We start from the raw sequence: 11,699 nt of genomic DNA on the forward strand, positions 1-11,699 counted from the left end.
ACAGCAGCAAGATTTGTGACCTGTTGCCACAAGAAAAGGGCAACCAGTGAATAACATTGTTGTCACGCCCTGACCTTAGAGAGACGTTTTCTTTCTCTATTTGGTTAGGTCAGGGTGTGATTTGGCGTGGGCATTCTATGTTGTCTATTTCTTTGTTTTTGGCCGAGTATGGTTCCCAATCAGAGGCAGCTGTCTATTGTTGTCTCTGATTGGAAATCATACTTAGGCAGCCCTTTTTCCCACTCCAGTGCGCCTCCACGGCCCCGCATATCCTGCGCCGGCTTTACGCACTATGTCTCCAGAACGCATTCACAGCCCAGTGCGTCCCGTGCCAGCTCTCCACACTCACAAGCTAAAGTGGGTATCCAACCAGGATGTGTTCTGGCAGCTCCCCGCACCAGGCTTCCAGTACGTCTCCTCAGTCTGGTGAGACCTGTTCCGGCTCCACGTACGAAGCCTCCAGTGATGATCCATGGTCCGAAGCCTCCAGTGATGATCCATGGCACGAAGCCTCCAGTGAGGATCCATGGCCCGGAGCCTGTAGTGACGATCCATGGCAAGGAGCCTGCAGCTACGGTCCCCAGTCCGGAGCCTGCAGTGACGGTCCCCAGTCCGGAGCCTCCAGCGACGGTCCCCAGTCCGGAGCCTCCAGCGACGGTCCCCAGTCCCCAGTCCGGGGTCTCCAGCGACAGTCCCCAGTCCGGGGTCTCCAGCAACAGTCCTCAGTCCAGAGTCTCCAGCGACAGTCCCCAGTCCAGAGTGTCCAGCGACAGTCCCCAGTCCAGAGTCTCCAGCGACGGTCTGCAGTCCAGAGTCTCCAGCGACGGTCTGCAGTCCAGAGTCTCCAGCGGCGGTCTGCAGTCCAGAGTCTCCAGCGACGGTCTGCAGTCCAGAGTCTTCAGCGACGGTCTGCAGTCCAGAGCCTCCAGCGACAATCTGCAGTCCAGTCTTCAGCGACAAGCTGCAGTCCAGAGCCTCCAGCGCGGGTTCCCAGTCCGGAGCCTCCAGCGGTGGTTTCCAGTTCAGAGCCTCCAACACCGATTCACGGTCCGGTCCCACAGAAGCGGAGGGATCAGCGTGGGAAGCGGGGGCTACGTGCCGAACCGGAGCCGCCACCGAGGGTAGATGCCCACCTGGACCTTCCCCTATAGGTTTTGGTTTGCGGCCGGGAGTCCGCACCTTTGGGGGGGGGTACTGTCACGCCCTGACCTTAGAGCTGCACCTTGGTCTCATTCCGACGACAGCCGTAACAATTGTAAATACAACCCATATTTATGTTTATTTATTTTCCCTTTTGTACTTAAACTATTTGCACATTGTTAGAACACTGTATATAGACATAATATGACATTTGAAATGTCTTTATTCTTTTTGAACGTCTGTGAGTGTAATGTTTATTGTTCATTTTGATTGTTTATTTCACTTTTGTTTATTATCTACTTCACTTGCTTTGGCAATGTTAACATATGTTTCCCATGCCAATTAAGCCCTTGAATTTAATTTCATTTAATTGAGAGGGGTTTGGTGGGGGGGATAGAGAAACGATACCCACTGGGCAAAATGAAATGTGATTTGTAAAAGTCATCAACGTAAGGGAATTTCGTCTTTTTTTCACACAACTTTGAACTTAAATCCAATGGCTTGAAACGTTTTGTTGATTTCACGTTGAATTCACTGTAGCTGACAACTCAACCGAAATAAAATCAAAACTAGACGATTAAATTACGTCTGTGCCCAGTGGGTAGTCCATATTCTCATGCTGCTACTATAATTAATTGATCAAACTCAGGCCCAATTTCTTTCTACAACATTTCCGACAACAAAACCTCCGCAACAAAACGCACGAATGCAAATCAATCTAATCTATAAAAGCCAAACAGCCTTGCTAAACTGGCTAATTTGTTATTTCTGTCTGTTCACAGCTGGTACAATATCAAATAGCAATGTGACACACTCCGTGGGAATATACAGTATAAAGGCTATATGATAGACTGAAAGGAGAGAGAAATCAAGGTTAGAAAGATCTCAAATGTCAATACAATTCTAAGCCCTTTAAATCTATAAATGAAACCAACATTTTTTTCTTCCCTCCCTCGCTTTCCCTCTCTTTTCTAATCCTCCATCTCTTCTGCGATGTAATCTACCTCTCGGATCATGTTAAACCCACTGGCGCGGCTCCTCAGAAAACACACAGGTTGGGAGGAGGAGAACCTGAAATGGCAGCGCACACAACCTGCTGTCAACGTCCGCAGCTCCAAATTTGGGGGCTGTGCGTGTTAAGCCTGTCACTGTTCAGCCAGAGTCGTGCTAATAGCGCTGTTGCTTTAACCACCTGCGTCCCATTTTGAAGTCTGAATTGGCCCCCTGATTGAGCTAAACAGACAAGGCTGCTACAGTGACGGGAAATCAATAGAAAAGAACATGCTTCATTTGATCCACTTTCTACCTGCCTTCAGAGTGCCGGCTATTTAACAGAGATCTGAACGTCCTGCCGGTCCACCAAGAATGCCACAACACACAAAGAAAAACACTCCTTCTTACCACATGCACATGCATTACCATCACATGCACACATTTCCCTGAACAGTTCTTGTGGACCATTAAGCTGTCAGTCTTCAGACCAAAGAGGTGTACTACAAAGCAGGATCAATGAGTTAGCCAGCTAACTTCGATAAACAACCATGAATAGCTATGGTTAATCAAGAAAGCTAAACTTAGATATGTGTTTTTGGTTGTTGAGTCATTTAGACAATGCCCATTTAAAGCTTATTTTCCCAAAAAAATGTAAAGTTATTTCGGAATATTAAGGCAAGTTAGCTGGCTAACTCATTGATTCTGCTTTGTGGAATAGGCCTACGCCTCAGCCTTAGTAGTGGCTAGTTGTTTATGCCCAGTGTGATTGGAGCGGTCCAGTATCACAAAGCCTCACATGACATCACTACAACTCCGGATCAGGACCTTTCTGTTTTAACAACGTTCTGACAGCGTCATGGCGACAGCGTTACAATAACGCCCCCCCCATTGTTAGAGACCTTTCTCATGGTGGCTAGCTTTGTCTGTCTGTCTGCCTGTATGTCTCTCTGTTGTGTTCACCTCTTATCTTCCTCTCCATGTCTCCCAGGCCATTATAGCCACACGCTTCAGCACCCCGCCATCTGCATCTCACCCCTGACCATAGGCGTGTTAACAAACCCGGGGGCAAAAGGTCATGTGTGTATGGGCTATCTGGAGTATGTTTGTGTGTGTGTGTGTGTGTGTGTGTGTGTGTGTGTGTGTGTGTGTGTGTGTGTGTGTGTGTGTGTGTGTGTGTGTGTGTGTGTGTGTGTGTGTGTGTGTGTGTGCGTGTGTGTGTGTGTGTGTGTGTGTGTGTGTGTGTGTGGCATTGAGTGTGTATGCACAGGATTAGATGATCCACAGAGAATTGATTGATAAATCAATGTGAAGAATGGACTTTTAACAGGCTACAGTAAAACAAGCATTTGGTAAGCTGGGCCCCTAACCACCCCTCCCCCACCACACACACACACGCAAACACACACACACACACACACACACACACACACACACACACACACACACACACACACACACACACACACACACACACACACAGTACTGGCTGTCCCAGAATGCAACAGAGGTTTTCCCGGATCACCTGGCCTGGTCTGCTGTATTGATTTAGATATTAGCTTTATGATCATAGACTGGGCTGGAGCTGGGAGACCACTAAACTATTTTATATCTCAGACAGACAGGCTGGGATGTGGTGGGAACTATTCCCCTGCTTAAAGGGATAGTGCGACATTTTAGCAATTCCTTTTTCAACTTCCCTAGAGTCAGATGAAGTCATGGATGCTATTTTATGTCTCTGCGTGCAGTTTGGTCGTTTCTGGAGCAGTTGCTAACTAGTGTTGGTGCAATCACAGGAAGCATATAGGAACAGAGAGCATGCTAGTTCATCCGACTCTGGGTGAGGAGAAAAAGGGGCTTTATTGCCAAAAATGTCACACTATCCCTTTAACGAACCAAGGGGAGAGAGAGTGTGAGAGCGATCAAAGAAAGCATGACATTTGGTTGGAAAAGATGGGAGAGAAAGAAATCACAGAAAGAGAGAGTGGAGTGATAGGATAGTAAAATACACTTGGGAGAGGTAGTGTACAACCACTAAATCTCAAAATCCATTATCCATGAATATTACATTTTTTAGAACCATTAATATTCCCACTCCTATCCAGCTACGACCCGTGCATTAGGGTTAATGTGGTTTGAGCAAGTTCATCCACGTACAGGACAGTGTTATACTAGGAGCCTGGTGGGGCCTAACTCCCTCACTGTTCCAGGTCTGTCAGGGCTCCATAAGGCCGTGTGTGTGTGTGTGTGTTTGTGTGTGTGTGTGTTCCTCAAGGCGTTTCCATGCCAACACGCCTGTCACTCCTCTGCTAAGCTACAGGGGGCCAGCACCACTATGCTGCACGCAGGCTCCGTGTTACTACGGTAAACTGTGGCTGGGCGGCCCGCGATTGGCTGTCGGTATGGATGAGCTGGGACTCGGGTGGAATGATAAGGTAGAGAGAGAGAGAGAGAGACCTAGTGTGCACAGGGCTGCCTGCCTGACAAACTAAGACACAAGCCTCACAGTGGGCTAATCTCCTCCAGCTAAGATATCTGGGAGAACTAGAGTTCATAACAGGAGCATGGCAGCCATATAGTACCCTGTCTGATTAAACATCATACACTACCAAAGACCGCTGAGAAGGGTATGACATTGGACGTGTGAACGTGTGCTTTTCCTGCATGTAGATTAATGTAGGGAGAGTGTGCGTGAGAGCGTGTGTGTGTGTGTGTGTGTGTGTGTGTGTGTGTGTGTGTGTGTGTGTGTGTGTGTGTGTGTGTGTGTGTGTGTGTGTGTGTGTGTGTGTGTCTGTGTGTGTCTGTATGTGTGAGAGAATCAGTCGTACCGGGACTGCAGATGTTCCAGTTGGACCTGGAGGTTCTCTGACTGCTCCACCTGCTCATCCAGAGACCGCTGTAGCTTCCTGGTCTGATTATGGGCCTCATCCAGCTGGGAGGGAGGGAGTGGGGGGGGGGGGGGGGGGGGGGGCAGAGAGGGAGGGAAAGGGGGAGAGAGGGGGGGCGGGATGGAGGAAGAGAGGGAGGGAGGGAGGTAGGGGAGGGAGGAGAAAGTGTGAGAGAGAAATCGGTCATTGCAAATCACGGTCACACCGGACTACAAATCCCAGAATCAGTATTCTGCATTGAATACTTTGGATCAAAATCCTAAATACCCAACACTGACAGTATGTACTGTATCTACACTGTCCTCTGTAATTGTTGGGACAGTGAAGCGTTTCTTCTTCTTTTGACTCTTGTGGTGGTTCATTTCTTTACTATCAAATGAGGAGAGACAAACTTATCAGACGAGTCCGAGTTATACTTCAACTAAATATTTATTCACTTATTAATAAGGGAGCAGGTCAATACAACACAAACATATATAAAGTGAATCGATTGAGTGCTCTACGCTAATGATGGCTGGTCGACGAATCGCCCTCAGATGATTCGTTGAGAGCCCCGAGACAAAGATATTTTATAGAAACATTAACTCATGGTATGGAATGCGGTCTCTTTAGGTTTTATCACCCAAAAGACATCGTTAATCTTCTGTCAGTGTTAAATCTCCCAGAGGCCCCTCCTCAGTAGAACACACACAGAGTGTTCTAACATCCCCTTATTCTGTTGCATAAAACAACCATTTGATGCAATCACAGCATTATAACATAATCTTGTGATTTCTGCTCCGACATTCTATACTCCAAAAGTTAGGATTTGAAATCAAACAATGACTATGCAGTTAAAGTGCAGATTGTCAGCTTTAATTTGAGGGTATTTCCATTCATATCGGGTGAACGCTTCGAAATTACAGGACTTTTTCTTCATATTCCCCCCAATTAAGGGGAGCAAAAGTATTGGGACAAATTCACTTATATTTGTATTAAAATTGCAAAAACTGAAGTATTTGGTCCCATATTCATAGCACGCACTGACTACATAATGCTCGTGTCTCTATAAATCATGTTTTTTTTTGGTTGTGTTTTAGATTATTTTGTGCAAATACAAAATGAATGATAAATAATATATTGGTCCCAAAACTTTTACCTCCCCTAAAATGGGGGGACTATGTAGAAAAAGTGCTGTAATTTCTAAACGTTTCAACAGATATGGGTCAGAAAACCCTCAAATTAAAGCTGACAGTCTGAACTTTAACCCCAACGGGATTGTTTGATGTAAACTCCAACGTTTTGAAGTATAGAGCCGAAATAACAAAAAATGCTTAATTCTCCCAATAATTACGGAGGCAACTGTATATGTACCCATGTATAAGTGGATGTGGTGTGTGTTGGTGCTCACCTCGTCCTCCGCCTGACCCAGTTCTTTCTTCAGCTCCTCCACCCTCAGCCTCAGCTTCTTCACCTCTGTCTCGTGCTGCTCCACCCGCCGGTTGGCGTGGGCCAGCTCGGCCATCTTGTCCTGGTACTGCTTCTTCACCTTGGAGTGGATGTGGCGCATGTCTGCCAACTCCTGAGGAGCAGAGGGGTCGGGGTCAGTCCGCTAGTCTGTTAAAGTGGATTTAAAATCGGGCCTCGGGCCAGTTAAGTACCGGCGCTTAAATGTCAATTTCAGTTACAAGCATGTCGGATGGGTGTCAGATGGGTGTCGGATAGGTGTCGGATGCCGTTGGGTCAAATTAGAGTACATTCCCTTGTAGCAGATCCTCCAAGAGATTCCTGGTGAGTTGAGTGAGTTTCTCTGGTCTTTGTTCTGCTAGACGTCACCGCTACTGTTCGTTGGAGCATTGAGGATCTGATCAATAATGGAAGCGCTTCGTTAGGAGCACTTTTATCACATTCCCACAATAGAGAAGCACAGACTCCCATTGGAAGTAAACACACTATACCAGGAAAAGTTTGTGCCGAGCTGAGTGCTTACAAACCATTACCCATACGGCGAGAATAAAGAAAACGAAGAAAACATCAAGAAAACCTTGAACCACTGAACTGGTCTGACCACCTGTACTGACCACCTGCTCTTGACTCTTCACGCCATAGCACAGATGCACTCACTCACTCACGCACACACCCACCCACCCACCAACACACACACCCACCCACTCACTCACGCACACACCCACCCACCCACCAACACACACACCCACCCAGTCACACACGCACACACCCACCCACCAACACACACCCACACCCACACCCACACCCACACCCACACCCACACACACACACACACACACACACACACACACACACACACACACACATTCACACATACAGTTGAAGTCAGAAGTTTACATACACCTTAGCCAAAAACTTTTAAACTCAGTTTTTCACAATTGCTGACATTTAATCCTAGTAAAAATTCCCTGGCTTAGGTCAGTTAGGATCACCACTATATTTTAATAATGTGAAATGTCAGAATAATAGTAGAGAGAATGATTAATTTCAGCTTTTGTTTCTTTCATCACATTCCCAGTGGGTCAGAAGTTTACATACACTCAATTAGTATTTGGTAGCATTGCCTTTAAATTGTTTAACTTGGGTCAAACGTTTTGGGTTGCCTTCCACAAGCTTCCCACAATAAGTTGGGTAAATTTGGTCCCATTCCTCCTGACAGAGCTGGTGTAACTGAATCGGGTTTGTAGGCCTCCTTGCTCGCACACGCTTTTTCAGTTCTGCCCACACATTTTCTATAGGATTGAGGTCAGGGCTTTGTGATGGCCCCCCGATGCCTTGACTTTGTTGTCCTTAAGCCATTTTGGCACACCTTTGGAAGTATGCTTGGGGTCATTGTCCATTTGGAAGACCCATTTGCGACCAAGCTTTAACTTCCTGACTGATGTCTTGAGACGTTGCTTCAATATATCCACATAATTTTCCTTCCACATAATGCCATCTATTTTGTGAAGTGCACCAGTCCCTCCTGCAGCAAAGCACCCCCACAACCTGGAATTGTGATACAGTGAATTATAAGTGAAATAATCTGTCTGTAAACAATTGTTGGAAAAAGTACTTGTGTCATGCATAAAGTAGATGTCCTAACCGACTTGCCAAAACTATAGTTTGTTAACAAGAAATGTGTGTAGTGGTTGAAAAATTTGTTTTAATGACTCCAACCTAATAGTATATAAACTTCCGACTTCAACTGTACATTCATGCTACACATCACAACTGCTGCTACCAGACTCCTATTATGATGGCTAAATACTGGACCGTTTAAACACTTGCCCCACAATCCCCGCTTCCCCAAAACATGTAAATATTGGACGATAAATTGTGCCCTCCTATATTATACTTACGCTAAAATGTCTATTCTATTCTACTGAGCCATTTACTTTATGTTTGTATTCTTAACTTTGACCATTTCTTATTGCTGTTGCATTGTTGAAAAGGAACCTGCAAGTAACAACGTGTATCCTACCCATCAGACTAATAAAAACGTGAAACTTGAAGAAGAAAAGACAACCACCAAGAAAACCATGTTCACAGATCTCAGATGAGTTGAGCGTGTTCCCCATTTCTCTGCTTTTTGCATTGAGTAGTGTGCAACCTCCACTTAATCATCGCCGTCATCGTACACATCAATTGAGTTCCCCCGAGGACTCTCCTGTATGATCAGGGCAGAACAGCATGTACTACTGTTTTATAAGGCCAGAGAAATCAAACAGGAGTGAGTGAGGGGACACAAGAAAGGGTGGGAAAGCGGGAAGGAGGAAGGGAAGTAAGGAGAAAGGATCAAAGGAGAGAGAGAGAGAGAGAGAGAGAGAGAGAGAGAGAGAGAGAGAGAGAGAGAGAGAGAGAGAGAGAGAGAGAGAGAGAGAGAGAGAGAGAGAGAGAGAGAGAGAGAGAGAGAGAGAGAGAGAGAGAGAGAGAGAGAGAGAGAGCCCTAGCTGCATATCAAAGCATTCGAGCAGCCCTGGCTAGATGAGCTGTCCTACTGAAACAGACGAGCCACTGGTATCGATTCAGTGCTCCAGCCCTCCACTTAACAGAAAGGGACAAAACACAACTGAAATAAAATAACATAGGTAGGAAGTTGAAGTTTGCGGTTGAGGTGATAAACTGCGTAAGCAATGCCTCAGTCCACCACTGGCAGTGTGATATGTGTCACGCCCTGACTATGGAGAGCATGTTATTCTCTATGTTGGTTAGGTCGGGGTGTGACTAGGGTGGGTCATCTAGGTAATTATATATCTATGTTGGCCTGGTATGATTCCCAATCAGAGGCAGCTGTTTATCGTTGTCTCTGATTGGGAATCATATTTAGGCAGCCATTTCCCCTTCGTGCTTTGTGGGATCTTGTCGAGGTATAGTTGCCTGTGTGCACTACTCTGAGCTTCACGTTTCGTTTGTTCACTTTATTGTTTTTGTTATTTGAGTTCTCTTCCTAATAAAAAGGATGGAAACATACCACGCTGCATTTAAGTCCACTCCTTATGACGATCGTGGCAATATGCCTACTACGTACGCCCAATCGATGTAGGGCCAAGTCAGAAAATAACTTTCCCAAACGTATTCTTTCCTACATCTAAGAATCATTGACGCCTTTAAATCAAAATGATAATCCACCACCGACACATTCATAAATGTGTTTTTTTTTTTTTAAGCTAAATGCATCGCATGCATGTGACCAATAGGGCCTGACCTATAGCATATCATAATAATCATATAAATAAAATCATGTGACAGCGAAATGGATGCAGATGACGTGACAAATGAACTCGAAACGGGGGAATGTTTGGTTGCTCGGGACGCGAAGGGGAAGTCAGATGTGTGGAATACATTAGAATAGTTCAAATCAAATCAAACTTTATTGGTGACATACACAGGGTTAGCAGATGTTAATGCGAGTGTAGCGAAATGCATGTGCTTCTAGTTCCAGCAGTGCAGTGATATCTAACAAGTAATCTAACAATTCCCCAACAACTACCTAATACACACAAATCTAAAGGGGTGAATGAGAATATGTACATATAAGTATATGGATGAGCGATGACCGAGCGGCATAGGCAAGGTGCAGTAGATGGTATACAATACAGCATATACATGTGATATTAAAGTGGCATTATTTAAAGTGGCTAGTGATCCATTTATTAAAGTGTCCAGTGATTGGGTCTCAACGTAGGCAGCAGCCTCTCTGAGTTAGTGATTGCTGTTTAGCAGTTTGATGGCCTTGAGATAGAAGTCGTGGAAAAATCAGACGGGTGTCTTTTTTTTGTTGCTACTGCTTGACTAAAGAAATCTAGGTCGACCAACAGTCTATCGACTAAACATTAGACCAGTCGACTAAATGGGGCCTGCCCTACTCTCTAACCATACTGTCACAGAAAACTCACATAGGTAGAACCAGAGAAGTGGAAGATGGGAGGAATAGTCAGGGAGGCCATGGACACACAACAGGGGAAATACATCCAATGCCACCCCACTGGTCTCAGCGGGCCGATTGAGTCCTTGATTAAAGGTGAATTATTGATGTGTTTCTGCGGCTTTCGTGTGTTCTGTCAGGCTGGATATGGCTCCCACAGTGACTGCCCCCTGACCTGTACACTAGCTCACACACAGAGACACTTTAAATAACACACAGCTAGGTTAGAGTGACAACAGAGAGGCTAAAGTGCTGTGTACAGGAGAAGAGAGAGGAAGGGAGAGAAAGAGAGAAATAGAGAGAGAGAAAGAGAGAGCGGGAGAGAGAGAGAGAGAGAGAGAGAGAGGGAGAGGGAGAGAAAGAGAAAGAGAGAGAGATTAGAGGGAGCACATGGTTCATGAATAATTCAATGTGATAATCGAGTGTCCAGACTGCGTGAAAACACATGCATGATGTGGCTCCCACAACTCCCAGTATTGCCAAGACTAGGACTGGATGAGGGGATACACACACACACACACACACACACACACACAAGAACATGAACACACACACACAATCTCCTGCAACAAAAAAAACTTGAATCCCCAGACCACCTGGAGAGAAAATGTTCCTTGACACTTTGTTTCTAGGTCACATCAAATCGAGGACATGGCCTACTTCTAGAGCCTCGTCTGGGAGTCCCAGTATAAAATACAGTTAACCCTGGTGCATGACTACCAATGCATGACTCGAGGATGACTCACTACTTACTGTCCATTGTATGTTTATTTTGTTGTTGTTGCTGATTTTCATTTCTAACACAACCCCATCCGTGATTATTGTTTTTACTGAATGTCGTTGCGTTGACAATCGTGATAATTTTTTTGGGTTGAGGAGGCTAACATGCTGACCGGACCGGACACGTCGCGTGCGCGAGCGTCGCAAAATACATTTAGAAATCCATGTTATTCAATTATTGCACCCACACTGCTTGCGCGCGCCAACGAGCGTCTGCGACACCAAGGGCTAAAATAGATGTCGTTCCTATTTCTGACGCAGAACGCGCTGCAAGTCCTGCCTCTCCCATCTCCTCATTGGTTTATAGAAGCAGGTACCCACGTGCCATCCCATCATTGGTTATACCCACGTGGGTGATAGAAAGATGAACTGTTTTGCCGGTAGTCGTGGTAACACAATGAAAGTTTAGATGCGATCACCATATAATTTAAACGATGAAAAGGCCTGGAAGGAGGAGAGATGACTAGAAACGATTCGGTTGGCCGTTT

General features: G+C 45.6%; 1 protein-coding gene across 1 annotated transcript in view; it reads right to left on the bottom strand.

The window, feature by feature from the left end:
• Positions 1-11,699, bottom strand: part of LOC129854051 (coiled-coil domain-containing protein 102A-like) — a 67,529-nt gene that overhangs the window by 9,052 nt on the left and 46,778 nt on the right. The window contains exons 7-8 of the mRNA XM_055920677.1: positions 6,409-6,579; positions 4,959-5,062 (exon numbers count right to left, since the gene is read on the bottom strand). Of these exons, the coding sequence (XP_055776652.1) occupies positions 4,959-5,062; positions 6,409-6,579 (275 nt within the window). The remainder of the gene's footprint in view (positions 1-4,958; positions 5,063-6,408; positions 6,580-11,699) is intronic.

Source organism: Salvelinus fontinalis, chromosome 4 (genome assembly GCF_029448725.1).
Source record: "Salvelinus fontinalis isolate EN_2023a chromosome 4, ASM2944872v1, whole genome shotgun sequence".
Lineage (NCBI taxonomy): Eukaryota > Metazoa > Chordata > Actinopteri > Salmoniformes > Salmonidae > Salvelinus > Salvelinus fontinalis.